The 18,912-nt window shown below is 40.7% G+C and overlaps 1 protein-coding gene across 1 annotated transcript in view; it reads left to right on the top strand.

Moving 5' to 3' along the window:
• LOC132131746 (leucine-rich repeat and immunoglobulin-like domain-containing nogo receptor-interacting protein 3) overlaps window positions 1-10,558 on the top strand; it is a 31,818-nt gene extending 21,260 nt beyond the window's left edge. Inside the window, exon 2 of the mRNA XM_059543839.1 lies at window positions 6,485-10,558. Coding sequence (XP_059399822.1) covers window positions 6,529-8,346 — 1,818 coding nt within the window. The 5' untranslated portion in view covers window positions 6,485-6,528 and the 3' untranslated portion in view covers window positions 8,347-10,558. The remainder of the gene's footprint in view (window positions 1-6,484) is intronic.
• Window positions 10,559-18,912: the final 8,354 nt, after the last annotated feature.

Here is an 18,912-nt window from a genome sequence, read left to right as displayed (position 1 = left end):
TATTTTATTTTACAGTGAAGACTATGCAGTACTATTTTAAATGAACAAAAACAAACTTTAAAAACATAAACATTGTGTAAATAGCACAAATAAATAAATAGAACGAACATACAGTACAAATTAAACAATTTCACTGTACAACCTGCACCAGGGCCCCTCTAACCCCAGCTACTGCCCTGGGTTAAGGTACCAAGAGCAATGCACTGTGTATACTGTAAGAAATAAAACAAACAGGCATGTGGTTTAAAAGATGGCAAGTAAAATAAAAAGCACATCTGTATGCAATATTTGTTTCATTATTGTTCATTATTATCTAGAGTGGCTTACTATAATAATTTGTGCGACCAAATCATGTTTTGCGCCAGTAACTGAAAAAGTTAGTAGCGCAAGTGCCACCAGTGGAAAAGGTTAGTGTAGTTCCCTGACTTTAGGCTTAGTTTTATTAACTTTAGAACATACTTAGAAGATGTCATTGAGTCATTGTGATGAACATTATGACACCGCATTCGTGTGAAATCACAATCTTTATGCCACTTCTGTAATCCTCTTGATTTATTTCCTCAGCTTTGAAGATTCAGTGACTGACGGCAGTCCTGCCAGTGCCGTGTCTCAATTTGGAGGGGCTTACAGAAAGGATGTTAATTTATGGGTTCTGCTGGCTGTGCCAGGGGTGCCGCACATAGCTGACCTACTTTACTATTGCCCTATCCACATGCATGCTGAATGCAGTGCTGCTAGGACCTGGACTGCCCAGTGGAACTCATTAGCTGCTGCATAACTACAAGAGAAACTGATCTTGTGAAATACCAAAGCAGCGGAAGGTAATTTATGTTTGGTTGAAAATATTGTGAGGTGTGTGTTTTGACATTTTAAAGTTGATGCCACAGGCACTAATAATTTTATTTGCTCAAGAGAATATAACTGGAGATGCTTCAGGACTTGAGCTCTCTGGGATGTCGCTCCGTGTTAAATCTGATGAGTCACGCCATAATAGAGTACGACATCCACCATCATTGTAATCTGAGCTACTTCATCCAGTGATTTAGTAAATTTTCAAAAACCTTGGAATATTTCATGTTTTCTTTTATGACAGCCATACATATTTGAACAAAATTTCTATTTGCTGTAGTAATACTATAGTTAAAAAAACTATAAAATGTATAACTTACATTTTAGACTAAATAGTTCCCATTACATTGTCCGTTTTTCAGTTCTCACAATTGCACGTTTTTATCTCATAACTCACAATTCCGAGTCTGAATTGCTACCTATAATCTCCGAATTGTGGAAAAAAGCCTGAATTGTGAGATTAAAAAGTTGCAATTAGCTTTATTTTTGGAATTCCATGGTGGAAACAGGCTTCCATATGATTCACTGACTCAGTTATACTGTGAATACCATCTTGTTTCTTTCCTGAATTAATGTGTTTTTAAACCCAACCTTTTAAAATGAGCGCCAAAATAAATATGCTTGCAATTTGTGATAAAGGCACATTCAGTCGTTGTTTAGTAAAGGCAAATGGCCCTTGAATGTCAAAATGATTAGACTCCATCTCAAAGCTGAACTTTAGTACTGCTGCATTTTGACGACTTTCAATTATAATTTTGTAAATGAGTCCAACGTGGCCCAAAGGGCTGTGAGTCAGACAAAACTGTGAGCACAGCGAGCCTTACGTCATTGGTTTTTCTCTTCAGTCACATTCATGTGACTTTTTTTGGCCAACAGCCATTGTTTTCAATGCCATTATCAACATCCTGTGGAGAAACTGTGCTCTCCATATGTCCATGGAAATTGGCTGTAAATAGCATTTTTTTTCATCTAGAAATTAAACCAAATGGCTTCTTCCTCGAAAGCTGGATATTTTTTCAAGGTCAAGGTGCTTTGGCCTTCATTGCATACTTTTTTTTTTTACAATTTTGAATGAAATTTAGAACCAACACAAGCCACGTGCAGACATCCTCCATGTGGCCTTAAAAATGTGGAATGTGCAAAAAAATTAAGCTATTTGATATCTTTTGATATCATCATATAATGATGATAATAATATATGATGATAATAATATTGTATAAATTATTTAAAAATAACTGTGGGTCGTAATCCATTCTTGGCCTGGCTATGTCAATGTCAAAAGTAGGTATGATTAAAGAAAACGACACCATGAAGAAGATGCCAGCAGTGGTGACTGTTTCGATTTTTTTGTCTTGATTGCCACATTTAGTTAGTACCAAGCCTATCTTTTGACCTAATTATCTAGTTCCTGCACTATAGCTGGAGCCAAGGATTAGGTCATCTAACCCGTCTGTCTAAGCGAAACCTGCATTAAGCGCCGTGCCAAGCAGCTGTCAAGTAGAGCACCCGTCAGTTTATTCACACGACAATAAAAGAGCGAATGTTCAATACTGTACATCACTATTCTTGTTGGAGTTGGTCCATCAGGGAGGTGTGGTCAGTCTCTTTGTGCTAGTAGGTCATGATCATGGACCATGATAAACTGAATAATTCATCCCATCAGGAAACTGAGCAATGACAACTGTTGCTAGAATACAGGGTCTTTCTGTTCTCACCTGTATCAAATATGCACATTATGTACAACAAGTCATGTTCCCAGGATGCGCTGAGCCATTGTCTTTCTTCGCTGAAACACAATTGACACTCTATCCCCTCAAGAGTTGTGTGTGATTGTTCTGCGCCCCTCCTACAATAGCATGCCATCTCTCATTAGTTGTAACTGATTAGCATGCTTGTTATGAACCAGATCAGATGAAGCTTCTTGAATGGTTTTTAACCTTTTATGTATTAAAGGTGATATGATTTTCACGTTCATATACTTCCTATACCAGTTAATGTGGAGAGAGAACTACAAGTAGGGCTGCACGATTTGGGGAAAAATCTTAAGTTTTTCTTAATCTTAAGTCTTAAGTTTTTTTTGCTGTGCTACTTTGTAAGGCTGCACAATTTTACCCCAAACTTTATGATTTTTATATCAATATGACAATAAAATATCTTATTATTATCTTACATTCTAAAAAATGCTGGGTTGTTTTAACCCAACTTTGGGTCAAATATGTCCTAACCCAGCTGTTGGGTTAATTTTTTATGTTTACAAAGCTGTATGACTTTATTTTTTCTGTGGAACATAAAAGAAGATCATCTGAAGAATGTTTTTGAAAATTGAACTAAAGTCAATGGGGTCCGAAACTAAAACATTTGAAAAATTGACAAAAAAAATCTCAAATTTTATGTTTCACAGATGTAGGATAGTTGTTCTGGTTTAGAACAACATGTGCGTCAATTCTGGCCAAATTTTCCCTTTAAGGTTTTTTAAAATGACTTGTGTAGTGTTTAAAAAAAGCCATGATTGTTTGTTCTTCACACAGTCAGCATGTTTAAAGTCAGCATTTCGCTGTCCCTGCTCCTTGTTCGTCATCTCCTTGAACTCCCAAACATTTGCTGAATCCGAGAACATCTGTGATCTCAGATGGCTTCTGTTCTCCAGCCACACGTTGATGCACTTGTCAGCTTTTGTTTGGCCAAGGATTACATTGCTCCTGTGAAGAAGGATGTCCTCTTGAGATGGCACCTCCAGGGAACCCACATTCACCCTGAACCTTTGAAATCTGCCCCTTCCTCATCCTCGGGCCTCTTCATCCTGTCTCCTCGCGGGCCACTGTCGGGTTTCCCCAAGCTGCAGATGATAGATGGGCTTGTGGAGCAGCAGGAGACAGAATGAGGAGTCTACATATGGATATGTGTAGAGATGTGTGGGCAGCATTTGAAATCGACGTGAGCTGGAGAGCAGCAGCACAAAACTAGTGCAGATCCAGCGGTGATATATGGGAAAATTGACACCTCCACACACTTCCCTTCAGCTCATGGCCCCCTCCATGAGTTCTTGCACCTGCCCTAGAATATTTTTTCCCTTCCAGTGTGCGTCATTATTCCTTTTAATGTGCTTTCTCTCTAATTAAGTTACTAGGCTGCCTTAATTGCTCCCGGTCTGTATCATCTGTTTAAGTTTTTTTTTTCAACCCAGATAGACTTTTCTCTCTGATGTTTGTGCGATATCATTCTGTGCTTATGCTGCAATTTTTTTCCATTCTCATCATTAAACCTGTTCTTGTTTGTGTAGGACAATATCCTGGATTAGACACATTAAGCAGCAAGAAAGTTTTTGAAAGTGTTTTTCAAAAATGTTGAATGTTTTTCATTTCCTTTTCACTTCGACTAGCTCTAAATAGATCATAGGTTCCAGGATGCGTTGATTTCAGGCTTCTTATGATTGTATAACATGACTAACACTGCAAGTTATTGATTGTGATTGTGGTTTCATTAGATAACAAAATATCAAACTAGTGTTATTTATATACTATTGGTCTATTATAGTATTTCTATATAATAGTATACTATTAATATATATAAGTTTATAAATAATATATAAGTTTTTCATTTTCTCAATCTGTTTTAGAACATAGATCTTTTTGTATTGATATTTTATGTTTAACCAGCCTCTCAACAGCTGTTACGGGAAAATAAACACTAATTGCTTGATTTGCCCTTCACGTATCAACTAACAGCTGTTATGTAATTCTCAGGTGACATGCTACCTTGCTGAGGTGAGCAACAGAGCAAAGATGTAGCCGTGTCTCTCATTTACACCTGACGGCTTTCAGGTTGAGGTCAGCTCCTTTCAAATTCCAATGCAGGGAAAGCCAAAATTGCAATTACATTTTAGATACATTTTTGCTCACCCTCATGTCATTCCACAGCACACAAAAATATTTTTTTTAAATGTCTCTATCTTTTTCCTTTTTTTCTCTTTCTGCTGTCCATACAATGAAAATCAGTGGGGTCCAATGTTAGTTTTGATTATGTGGATAAAAACAGTTTAAACAGTCAAAAATATATATTTTGTTTTCCGCAGAAAAAACTCATACAGGTTTAGAATGAGTAAATAATGGCAGAATTCTCATTTGTGGATAAAATATCCTATTAGGTTGGTGATATCTTTTTGAATGTTATGTCTAACTATGCAGTGATATAGTTACAGCATTTGTATTCTAACAATTGTGCATCTGCATGGATATATAAATTCAAATGAGAGCACTTTCCTGAAGACAATTAAATTTAATAAGCAATTTAAATATGCTTTGTTGACATCTCACGAGGGGGTGGAAAGAAAAGTGGCAGGGTATCAATCATCATCTTATTATTAGTATTCATGAATTTCTGACATAATGACCCATGACACAAGCTTTGACACCTGAGTCATAGTCAGGTGTAGTTTTCTATTCACCCCACGCTGCTGATTGCTTATAGCGATCCTATACACTCCATTTGTTGTTTGAAGCAGTGGTGTGTGCTGATTGGACAGCTTCTTAGTGTCAACTGATATGGGCTTGAACCAGGGGCTGGTCATTCGTTCGGGTTACCAGAGATGATGGGGGAGGGAGAAGAAGGGTTGTGCTGGGGTACATCTGAAATGTCACTGTTCAATAACAACCTGGTAGCTGGTTCTTGGACTATTAGACTTCTGTTCCATAGGTAAGTCTCATTATGGTTCATTAAGTCTCGTATACTTTAGCACCAGGGTGGGCCTGAATGTCCATGTCAAAATTCACTGACTGTGATGTCTTCCATTGCACATTTGTAAAGACCAAGTTAAACTTAAAATATATTTATCCAACAGTTTCCTTTCAGTCTTTCATTGAAATGCTACCTAACACAAATCAAACATGATCTTAAGTCATTTTGAAGCCATGCCTAGCTTAAAGCTCAACACAGGAGATATATTTCTTAGCTTATAAAGATCTTAAAAGAAAATCTTAAAGAGGAAATTACGTCATCTGAGATTTCAGTCTGTTCATGTGTAAAGTGTAGCCTTTTCTACTTTGTCATTACCATTTCAGTGAAAATAGCTTTTTAATGGCTTAATCTTACAGTTTTAAAGGCCTGTTCTCACAAAGACGAATGTTGGTCATGAACATTTTGTGCAATATAATCATCCAGGTTGTCTATTCAGATCCATGCATGCAGAATGGCAGACTGGGTGAATGAAAATGCAAATTCACTCTCTGCCAGGGATGCTTATAGAAAAGCATAAACACTCCAGTTACCCTGGTAAACACAAAGCAATGTTGTGCAACTTTCAGTTTCCGACAAACATTCATCTTGGTGTGAACAGGTCTTAATGGTATTATGAAGGGGGGTTAAATTCAATAAAATTGCAGTTTTACAGATACTTGACCTCAAGATTGTTTATCAATGCTAGTCTAAAAAAATGTGCTGTCTTCACAAAGATATTTTAACAGCTGTTCTTTTTTGGCCTATGTTTTCTGAAACATTAGTAGTATTCATGCTCATACGAACTAAGTAATCATTTGATTCGGGAGAGTTTATTTGTTTCACAATGTAGAAGTGGTTATAGATGAGAGCTGCAAAGATGTGATTAATCAATACCTGTTTTGTGTGTGTTCTTTTCTCTAGGTGTGAGGTGCAGTGATTCGGCCCCAGTAAGGTAGGGAAGGGGCATGGCGGGTTGTCCAAGCTTGAGCTTACCAGGGCTGTATGTGCTCCTAATTGCTGCATCCCTAACACATGGCCAAACCTGCCCACAGCGATGTGACTGTATCCCTCATCAGAGAACCGTGATGTGCCAGAACAAACACCTGGACTCTATTCCTGGGTTCATCCCGGCTGACACACGGTTGCTGGATCTGAGCGGCAACAGTTTGCGTTGGGTGGAATATAATGACTTGGCGACTCTGTCGAGACTTGAAGAGCTAGACTTGAGCGAGAACCTCATCAGTGTGTTGGAGCCTAACGCTTTCTCCAGCTTGCTTAACCTGAGAGTGTTGCGTCTGAGAGCCAACCAGCTTAAACTCGTGCCCATGGGTGCCTTTTCACGTCTCAGCTACCTCACCACTCTGGACCTAAGTGGGAATAAGCTGGTCATCCTGTTAGACTTCACCTTCCAAGACTTGAAGAACCTCCGCAATTTGGAGATTGGTGATAATGACCTAGTGTACATTTCAAACAAGGCTTTCATAGGATTGGTGGGACTCCGGGAGCTAACCATCGAGAGGTGCAATCTGACCTCTATAACTGGACAGTCTCTCTCCTACCTTCGCAGTTTGGTGACTCTTCGATTACGCTACCTCAGTATCGCTTCATTGGAAGAGCAGAACTTCCGCAAACTTGGTGGACTGCGGGGTCTTGAGATTGACCACTGGCAGTTCCTTGAGTACATCTCTCCTCATAGCTTCCAAGGTCTCAACCTTTCTTGGCTCTCGATTACCAACACCAACATTTCCACCGTGCCTACGGGTGCTCTTCGCAACCTAATTCACTTGGCTAGCCTCAATCTGTCTTACAACCCCATTTCAGTTCTTGAGTCCTGGGCCTTGCGGGATCTTGTCCGATTGAAGGAACTACACCTAGTTGGTACAAACCTGATATTAGTACAACCTTACGGTCTTGGAGGCCTGCAACAGATACGATTGCTCAACTTGTCAAACAATGGATTAGTGACCCTGGAGGAGGGATCCTTCCACTCGGTCAACACGCTGGAGACGTTGCGTGTAGATAGCAACCCTTTGTCTTGTGATTGCCGCCTACTGTGGATCCTGCAGCGCCGGAAGACCCTCAACTTTGACGGAAAGTCACCTGTTTGTGCCACACCTGTGGAATTGCAAGGAAAAACACTAAGTACCTTCTCGGACTCTGCACTCTTTGACCATTTCACCTGTCAGCGGCCTAAAATTCGCAACCGAAAACTGCAGCAGCTGACGGCACGTGAAGGCCAGGTAGTGTCATTTGTATGTCGAGCAGAAGGAGACCCAACTCCGGCCATCTTTTGGATTTCACCTCAGCGCCGACGTATCACCACCAAGAGTACTGGGCGAGTGATTGTCCTGCCTGAAGGTACGCTGGAGATCCGTTACGCCCAGGTTACAGACAGCGGGACCTACATCTGCATAGCAAGCAATGCTGGTGGCAATGATACCTACTTTGCCACCCTGACAGTCAGTGGATTGCCATTGGATGGTGCTTTGGCAGCCAATCGCACCTATTACGTGGGTGATCTTAATGACACGAACTTAAACGACACACGTGTCTTCCTCAAGTTCACATTGGACCTCAAGACCATCCTGGTATCCACAGCAATGGGTTGTATTATGTTTCTGGGTGTTGTGCTTTTCTGTTTCATTCTCTTGTTTGTGTGGAGCCGAGGACGAGGTCAGCACAAAAACAATTTCTCAGTTGAGTATTCGTTCAGAAAGGTAGATGGTCCCACCGCCAGCGGGGGTCAAGGAGGGGCACGAAAGTTCAACATGAAGATGATATAAAATGGACACACTAACAGTTTAAAGGAGTTAAACGCACATTATTATTTCAAACTGAAATACATTTCTAATACCAGTCCTGCAGTTCGGATTTTAAGGCACAGAGGGTTTTAATGGGAACAATGAATAATGTATTTGCTGAGGGGTACTTTCCATCAGCAGCTAGGCTATTTATAATCTAACCTTTTGGTGTCTTGGGATATTTTACACATTTATTAAGACGTTTATGATGAATTACATACTTCTGTGTGACTGGCATTAGGTAACCATTTTAAGCCTTCTCATGTGAGAAGGACAAGCTTGTAGTGATGTATAATGACCATTAACAATACTATCATGCAATTTTCGAAAGAATATGGCCTCCTAAAATGAAAGTTAAATTATGCTCTTAATATTTTGGAGGTAATTGTGAGAAAAGTCGAGAATTATTTAAAGGGGTGCTTTCTGCTTGCCAAGAAATTGCCACTGCCCTCAAAAGTTAAAAATTTAATATTATAGAATTTTGCTAGGCAATTTAATTTATATTCTCAATAGCTTGTAGGCAATAAAGTGGGCATACATTTCACACTGCCAATTTAACAAGGAGTTGTTGTTGGATTATCCCCATATTTTCAACCTGTTAACCACTTTGTTGGAAACATGAGATGCTAGAAGACTGTTTAATGATATCTTACATAAAGAGATAGTTAATTCAGTTTGCTATGGATAATAAGGCCAGATAACAAGTGCTTCTATATAACACTGCCACCTACTTCTGAGTCATGCCCATATGAAGTTAAACGCGCACACACAGACAGAGGTACTTTAGTAACAACATAAAAGCACATTGTCTTTATAAAGGCATTACATCTGCTAAATACCAATAGCCTCAGTATCTGGGTTTAAGACATTTTGTATTTTAATGTATATATGTCCATTTTATGTGTTCATTATAGTGCCCCGTTTTCATGTTAAATAAATTAAAGTGAAATACTTTTATTCAATATAAAATGTTCTTAAATTAAGCAAATTTTATGTGTGAAAACTCTTAAAGCGTAAAAAAAAAAAAATCTTTCTGAGCGTTTTATTACTGGTGACCTTTAGTTGTACACGTCTTCATTCCTCTTCTATATAAGTGTAAGTGTGTTTTAAAGGGAATGTCAGTCTCATAACTTATTTTATGTTAATTTGCATGAGTTTACAAAATACAGAGAGAGATAGCTTGTTGTGCACAGGCCACTGATCCTCTGAAGCTTGTATTTTCTGTTTATAAATCGCATTAATGATGAGTTAGACCTTGCTCAAGTGCTGCCGCTTAAAATGAAACAGGAAGGCACTGTACAAAGCTGTTCTGCTGCCCCCTAATGTTAAAATACGACAGTTTAAAGAACACAGGGTATCTGTCTCAACCTTATTGCCTTCTACCAATCCATCTTTATTTAACACAAAGCTTAGAACCACTAGATTATGGGCCGTTTTGTTCGAACAGATAAAATGCACTCTGTACTGTCTTATTTTAAGCAGTGTTGTATGTACACTGCAAACTGCCAGAATTTGTCAGTAACTACTGTGAAACTAAAGGAAAGTTTTGTTTGTTTGTTTGTTTGTTTTTTTCATATATTTTTGTAAAAATTAATTTTACGGTTTTATTTAATATAAATAAAAAAAAATGGGGATCCTCAACATTTTTATGTTCCAGATAGTTTATTTCATAAATGTGTTAAGAATATTGTTCTTATATTGTACCAATGACACAAATTCTGTTTAAAAAAGCATGTATCTAAGTCTCTGTGTTGGAATTTTTTTTTTTTTTTTATTCTTCATGTCATCATGAAGTAATATTAAATATGAATGTTTTTGACTAATTTCTGTAATGTAATGCATATATAACCTTTAATGGTTCTCAACTTTTTTTTTATTTTTGCAAATGCCAAGATGATGTTCATAATAAACATTTCACAGCATTTTGATTATTTATTTATTATTTTTTGTTTGAAAAACTGGCATAGAAACTAAAGTTTATCTTTTATTTTTAAAACCAGAAAAAATACATTAAATGAAATGACGTGACAGCCGAGCAATTGTTGGCCATAAGCATCTGGTACAGTCATGTTTGCACAAGAAAATGCCAATTATTTTCTCGTCATGACACTTTTTTACTCATACCATCTGCTATAATACAAAACAAAGTAGTGTTTCCTGCAGGAGGTAAAAACCACAGACATGAAGGCAAATGATGATGTACTTAAAAAAAGAAATTTGTAAAATATTTAAAGAGACAACCTTTTGACCTTGTCTCTAAATTACCCATATCACACACAGGGAAGTATGGCATTCTCACACGTCAACCCTCTTATTTAAAGGTACTGGTCATATAATTAGAATATCATCAAAAAGTTTATTTATTTCACTAATTCCATTCAAAAAGGGAAACTTGTATATTATATTCATTCATTATATACAGACTTATATATTTCAAATGTTTATTTTAATTTTGATGTTTATAACTGACAACTAAGGAAAATCCCAAATTCAGTATCTCAGAATATTTGAATACTGTGAAAAGGTTCAATATTGAAGACACCTGGTGCCACACTCTAATCAGCTAATTAACTCAAAACACCTGCAAAGGCCTTTAAATGGTCTCTCAGTCTAGTTCTGTAGACTACACAATCATGGGGAAGACTGCTGACTTGACAGTTGTCCAAAAGATGACCATTGACATCTTGCACAAGGAGGGCAAGACAGAAAAGGTAATTGCAAAAGAGGTTGGTTGTTCACAGAGCTCTGTGTCCAAGCACATTAATAGAGAGGCGAAGGGAATGAAAAGATGTGATAGAAAAAAGTGTACAAGCAATAGGGATAACCGCACCCTGGAGAGGATTGTGAAACAAAACCCATTCAAAAATGTGGGGGAGATTCACAAAGAGTGGACTGCAGCTGGAGTCAGTGCTTCAAGAACCACTAAGCACAGACGTATGCAAGACATGGGTTTCAGCTGTCGCATTCCTTGTGTCAAGCCACTCTTAAACAACAGACAGCGTCAGAAGCGTCTTGCCTCAAAAAGGACTGGACTGCTGCTGAGTGGTCCAAAGTTATGTTCTCTGATGAGAGTAAATTTTGCATTTCCTTTGGAAATCTGGGTCCCAGAGTCTGGAGGAAGAGAGGAGAGGCACTCAATCCACGTTGCTTGAGGTCCAGTGTAAAGTTTCCACAGTCAGTGATGGTTTGCGGTGCCATGTCATCTGCTGGTGTCGGTCCACTGTGTTTTCTGAGCTCAGAGGTCAGAGGTCAACGCAGCCATATACCAGGAAGTTTTAGAGCACTTCATGCTTCCTGCTGCTGACCAACTTTATGGAAATGCAGATTTCATTTTCCAACAGGACTTGGCACCTGCACACAGTGCCAAAGCTTCCAGTACCTTGTTTAAGGATCATGGTATCCCTGTTCTTAATTGGCCAGCAAACTCGCCTGACCTTAACCCCATAGAAAATCTATGGGGTATTGGGAAGAGGAAGATGTGATATGCCAGACCCAACAATGTAGACTCAACAAGAGCTGAAGGCCGCTATCAGAGCAACCTGGGATCTCATAACACCTGAGCAGTGCCACAGACTGATCGACTCCATGCCACGCCGCATTGCTGCAGTAATTCAGGCAAAAGGAGCCCCAAGTATTGAGTGCCGTACATGCTCATACTTTTCATTTTTATACATTTCAGTTGGCCAAGATTTCTAAAAAGTATTTTCTTTGTATTGGTCTTAAGTTATATTAAAATTTTCTGAGATACTGAATTTGGTATTTTCCTTAGTTCTCAGTTATAATCATCAAAATTAAAAGAAATAAACATTTGAAATATATCAGTCTGTGTTAATGAATAAATATAATATACAAGTTTCACTTTTTGAATGGAATTAGTGAAATCAACTTTTTGATGATATTCTAATTATATGACCAGCACCTGTACATATAAACAAAAAGAAAATAAGTGTAATCGTATTACAAAATGACAGTGGTTTTGATGTCTAGATGATGTTGTAGATCAAGTCGCCTGTGACCAGATACTTTGTACTAAACGGTCTATGAATAAACTAAAAAAGAGAAGTGTTGTGTTTCACATTCTCACCAAAGATGCAAGATCTCTATCAATGCAATATTAATATGCTTTTACCGATTATAGAGTTCAGAACTCTGTGCAAATCCAGATAATGAACAGTGCAGGCATTGTTCTGTGTTTTCAAAGTCTTTTGCATTGTGTTTCCATTTTTAATATGCACTGCAATTTTGTATTTTGCGATTGATGGATTTGTTTTTGGAAGTACTGAATCATTATTACGCCTACAAAATGTCTAGTAGTGTTGCAGTCTGGAATATTCATCTTCATGGTATAATTTTACACTTTTGCTTACCTATGATGTCATTGCACAAAGCCATCTCATATGTCAGGCTGTGACTCAAACTGAAAGAAAAATGTGTGATTGATGAAACAAGACTGTCATTAAGGAAGGATGTTTAAGAATGTGGTGTATAATATTTTTACGCAATCATTTCTTCTGTTGAAAGTTGGCATAGCTAGGCTATGTCAGTGGATAAAATATAACAATGCCACTGTTTATATATTTGGTGAATGACAGAAAAGAGGAGACAATTAGTTTGATTAATGAATCAAGAAGAATTAATAATTACAGAAGGATGTTGAAAAATGTGGTGTACAGTATATTTCTTAAAGCAACCTTAAGGCTACTTCTGTTAGTGTTGATATAGCTAGGCTAAGTTTCTTTAAACCAGTCTGTGGATACAATATGTTGTTATAGAAACCTTTGCAATATGTAGCCTAAGTTAAATATTATTAATAATAAGATATTACATATAATTTGGTAGTAAAACAAAGTACTACATGTTTTATTGGTTCAAAGGTGAGTCGGCCTAGCCTATATTTATTTTATACATCATTTGCAACTTCTTTTTATCACTTAATTAGAAGAACCAGACATTAAAGTGTGTCCCATCAGATAATGAAAAGTTGTACACACACTTGCTGTCTTCATGCTCACTTGAACACGGGCCAAATACAGGAAATACATCATATAAGTAGCCAAGTGTAAAGACCGCAAGTGTAGGTATTTGGACAAGGCATTAGTGTGCAGCACTAGTCCTCAAAAGAAAAGCCATCATGTTTTGACCCCCCCCCCCAGGTGGCTGGTCCCAGTATAAACCATGTTTGTGAGACAAAGTAAATAATTAAATTTCACTGTAAATATTTTTTTTCAAACATGGTTTATGCCATTTAATGTACATTTTTTCACGCTGATGTAAGTAAGTAAAACGTCATGAGCGAACTGAGGCGCCAACAGACTTTTTCGGGATCTTCAGGAAGAGATTGGAGTTGTATTTACCTTATTTTTAACACAAGCCTCTTATACGAAAAATCAACAGACAAAAATTGGACCAGTCAGGCTAATTTAAAAAAGAGCCAGGGGTGTGTGTTTGCGTTCGGTTCTGCATGAGTGTTGGTGGGACGCAGCTCCACTTCGCTCTCTACTGCGCAGACTCTGGTCCCAAATCAGCACAATATTACCGCGCCTTAATGGGACAATGACTTCAATTTTCTTCAATGGAAGTGAACAGTGTTGCCAATTTGAGGATTTTGTCACCAAATATAGCTACTTTAAAAAAAATTGCATCAAAGAGCTATTTTGGCTATATTTGAATAAAACTAGCAATTTTTTGGAGATGTTTTATTTTTTACACACCCTGCTGTAAGCCTCTGACCACTCACGTTTGCTCTCAATCATGCCAATGAGTCTGCACAGTGAACACACCAGTACGCCATGCCTAGTCTCAGCCTCAGACGTCACGACCACAGACTGTTGGCTAAACGTCTGATGCATATGGGACACAAAATAGGAAACACTTCAGGAGTGTCGAAGTCGCCATCGGATTGGTTGAATTCTACAGGATTTCCACGAGACGTGTGTGTCTCGTTCTTAAACGTTCCACCTGGAATCAAAGATGACGTGGTGCCAAACCCCGTCACGAAAGAAGAAAGCTGCCTTGTTTACAACTGTGGTGATGCGTGCTTATCAGGATCAACTAAACGCTGGATTTTCAAAAGTATGTTAAATATTTAAAGTTTGCAACATAGAATCTTTAAAATATGTCCAAGAGTTTTACACACTGTTCTGTTATTGTGGCGACATTTCTACGCCTCGAAACGTGAAGAGGAATGAAACAAACTGTGATTGGTTGTTTGACATGTCGGTTAAACGGTCTCATGGGCAATGAATGCCTGCCGCACACCCCAATTTCATTGATAACATTTCAATGCATGAACATCTTATTTTAACACCACAAATCTGTCGGGTCTCGGGGCTAATCACCTGCCTTTTGGTGTGTGTGTGTGTGTGTTGGGATGGTTTGACAGCTCACCGCGTCTGCCTGTTTGTGTTTTCCCCGCCTCCCTTGTTTCCCCGTTGTTAACCTTAATTGTTAGCCACCTGTTCTCTTTGTCCTTCTAATTTTTTCCCCTTTATTATTCCCTGCGTTTCTCTGTCTATTGTCAGACATTTGTTACTCATACCAATAGCTCCGATCTTCTAGCTGTTCTTTGTACTCACCTTGTCGTGTCTTGTCCTCAGGCTCCAGTGTGTTTAGCTGATTTCTCTGCCCTTGTTCTTACAAGCCCAGAGCTCCTAGTAGCTTCCAGCTGTCATCCCTCCGGTTCGGCGGTTATACGTACTTCTGTGGAACATTACTCATCTGCTTTGACTTATCTGCTCCTCATCCTCTCACTGCGAGTGAAACCTGTGAAACGTGACTCATCTGCTACTCATCCTCTCACTACGAGTGAAACCTGTGAACCGTGACTCATCTTCTCTGTCTCCTCTGCTTTAATAAAGCCTTGAGTTTACCCGCATCTGAATTCAGCCTGCTTTCTCCTGACAGAACAGTCTGACCAGATAATGGATTCAGCGGGATCTGATCCGCTTCGCTCGGCTCTCGTTCAACAGGGAGTTTTGTTAGGGTAGCATGCCACCCAGCTCAACACCACCACGCAGGATGTGGACGTTCTTAGTGCCCGAGTATCCGAACTCCTCACACGGGTGGACGACCTTCAGCGAGAGGCAATGAGCCGGGGGTCCGTTCTTCACACCGGTATGTCCCACGAGCCCGAACCCCATGCCAACAACCCGCCGGTCTACGATGGCGATCCTAACGCCTGTCAAGCGTTTCTCTCCCAATGCTCGCTGGTGTTTTCTCTGCAGCCCCGGCGTTACGCTAATGAGGAGACCAAAGTGGCTTACATCCTTACACTTCTCTCGGGCCGTGCCCGCGAATGGGGAATTGCCGTATGGAGATCGCGGGCTTCCTGTTGTGCCACCTTCGCGGATTTCAGTCAAGAGATGGCCAAATTGTTTGATCGCTCTGCTCAGGGTGACGAGGCGGCGGCCCAGTTATCACGACTGTCACAGGGGAGGAGCTCCGTCACTGATTATGCCATCCAGTTTCAGACTTTAGCTGCGGCATGCGGCTGGAATGAGAGCGCGCTGCGCGCTCGTTTTCTTGAGGGGTTGGATTTCGCCATTTCTGATGAACTCGTGGCCATAGAGCTCCCGCGGTAATTGGATAAACTCATTAATCTCGCGCTCCGTATTGAGGGTCATCTCAGCCGGCGCCGCAAACAATGGCAAACACCCGCCCCGTGGCACCACCTAGAGTCCTCTTCAGCCAGTTCAGCCAGCCGACAGCCCTCGGAGGAGGAGCCCATGCAGTTGGGTCGTCTACGGCTTACACCACGGCAGAAGCAGGAGCGTCTGTTGTCGGGGGCATGTCTATACTGCGGCAAGGGAGTCCACTTCGCCCCTTCAGTGCCCATTAAAGGGCCAGGGTCCACCAGTGAGGCGGAGAGTCCTGGTGGGCACGGTTCTCAGCTCAAGCTCTCCTGCAGCACGCACTCAGCTGCCGTTCCAACTCTCCTTCCAGAGTCGTTCACACACTGGACTCGCCCTTGTGGACTCAGGGGCTGAGGGGAACTTCCTTGATGCTGCCTCTGCTCAACGTTGGAGAATACCGCTTATTCCTTTGGTTAGTCCCGTATCAGCATGGTCATTAGCTGGCCGTCCCCTTACCACAATCACCCACGTCACTCCCAAGATAGATCTTCATATTGCTGGCAGCCATCATTGCACAAGCACAATCCCAACATTGATTGGGTCGGTAATTCTGTTTTAGCCTGGAGTCAGTCTTGTCACGTGTCATGTTTGGGTGCTGCTTTTCGTCCTGTCTCTGTGTCTTGAGTACCATGATCTTCGGGCGGTCTTCAGTAAGGCCCGGGCCACCTTGCTACCTCCGCATCGCCCCTACGACTGTGCCATTGATCTCCTCCCGGGCTCTTCTCCGCCTAAGGGTCGTTTATATTCCCTTTCAGGTCCTGAGAGAGAGGCCATGGACAAGTACATACGTGAGTCACTTCAGGCTGGGCTCATCCGCCATTCCTCCTCTCCCGCTGGTGCAGGTTTTTTCTTTGTTCAGAAGAAGGACGGCTCCCTGCGCCCCTGTATTGATTACAGAGGTTTGAATGACATTACTATCAAGAACAGGTACCCCCTACCTTTAATGTCTTCTGCTTTTGAATTATTGCAGGGAGCTCGGGTCTTCACCAAGTTAGACCTGCGCAACGCCTACAACTTGGTGCGCATTCGGGAGGGGGATGAGTGGAAGACGGCATTTAACACCCCTTCGGGACACTACGAGTACTTGGTTCTTCCGTTTGGTCTTACCAATGCTCCAGCCGTTTTCCAGGGACTCGTCAACAGCGTGTTGGGTGACATGATTAATCAATTTGTCTTTGTGTATTTGGATGATATTTTGATTTTCTCCTCTTCTCTCCAATTACACACCCAGCATGTCAGACAGGTTCTCCAGCGGTTACTAGAGAACCAGTTGTTTGTCAAGGCGGAGAAGTGTGAATTCCACGCTGAGTCAGTTACGTTCCTTGGCCACAATATTTCTACGGAGGGGATCAAGCCTGATCCCGCTAAGATTGAAGCTGTCGCCCAGTGGCCGGTCCCTGACTCCCGGAAGGCTCTGCAGCGTTTCCTGGGTTTTGCCAACTTCTACCGGCGATACATCCGGAATTTTGGTCAGATCGCTGCACCGCTGACAGCCCTAACCTCCACTAAGGTGTCCTTCAGATGGAACCGGGAGGCGCAGGTAGCCTTTGACATTTTAAAATCCCGTTTTGTCTCTGCACCTGTTCTGATGGTTCCAGATGGTTCCAGATCATTCATTGTCGATGCTTAGGTTGATGCTTCGGACATTGGGGTTGGCGCAGTTCTATCTCAGCGTTCCCTCCATGATGGGAAGGTTCATCCTTGTGCATTCTTCTCTCGTCGTCTCAGCCCTGCAGAACGTAACTATGACATCGGCAATAGAGAACTGCTGGCGGTACGATTGGCCTTGGGTGAGTGGCGTCATTGGTTGGAGGGGTCAGCGCAGCCCTTCTTGGTCTGGACGGATCACAAGAACCTGGAATACATCCGTTCGGCCAAGAGGCTGAGCTCGCGTCAGGCCCGCTGGGCGCTCTTCTTTGCCAGATTCAACTTCACCCTCTCGTACCGGCCGGGATCTAAGAACACCAAGCCCAATGCCCTCTCTCGCCTGTTCGGTGCTCCGGGGGGGGGAGTTTGCGGCCGAGGCCATCCTTCCTGAGGGGGTGGTGGTCGGGGCTCTTTCGTGGGGTATCGAGCAGCGGGTTGAGGAGGCCGGTCGAGGGGTGCAGGTGCCGAATTCAGCCTGCTTTCTCCTGACACAAATCATGCTCAGTCCTGCCAACCAGATACTGAGAGGCACAGTGCATCATTGTGTCATGTGTGCTGGGATACAGTATTTTGCACTTACATGGTAGTAATAGAGAGTTTTGACTGAAATATGTATGAATAAAGTTTTTGTTTTTGGAGAATCATAATATCTCTTATATGTTGTATTTGAGCAGGACAAGAATGCACTTTGGTGACACATAAAACAAATTCACAACATTATGTGTCTTTTCCATCATGTTTGATGTGCTTGCAGATCGCAAGCATTTCCTAATTTTTTCCTAATTTTACACTTAATCTTTTGTTATATTTTTTATACTATCATCATTTGTAAAGTGTATACATATGCATACAGTTTCCGAAGTGAGGAGGGAATATTATTATATTTATTAGTTTTCTGTTTCATGTATGATTCTGTATGTCCATCAGTTTACACCGTAATGACGCTTGCAAACTCGCACTGCGCCGTGAATCGGTCAGTTTCAAAACTAAAAGACTGAAAACAGACGTTTTCTCACTCTGAGAGTAAAAGCAGATGTATATGTGGGAGAAAATACCATATATGGTGTTAAAAATGTTCGGACTATTTCATGCAATTTACTGTTGCTATCAGGAACTTTTTTATTTTTTTACATTTTTTTGCGGAAGGATAGTATTTAACAAACTCGCTTCAAAATAGTACAATTTCACTATATATATATATATATTTTTATTGTGTGGTATCCGTTTTATAAAATCAATAAGGTACTTTGAGGCCTTGCTGTATTGTGAA

This window comes from Carassius carassius, chromosome 48 (genome assembly GCF_963082965.1).
Source record: "Carassius carassius chromosome 48, fCarCar2.1, whole genome shotgun sequence".
Taxonomy (NCBI): domain Eukaryota; kingdom Metazoa; phylum Chordata; class Actinopteri; order Cypriniformes; family Cyprinidae; genus Carassius; species Carassius carassius.
Note: the sequence above shows the minus strand (reverse complement) of the source record. Positions and strands in the feature narration are given on the sequence as shown.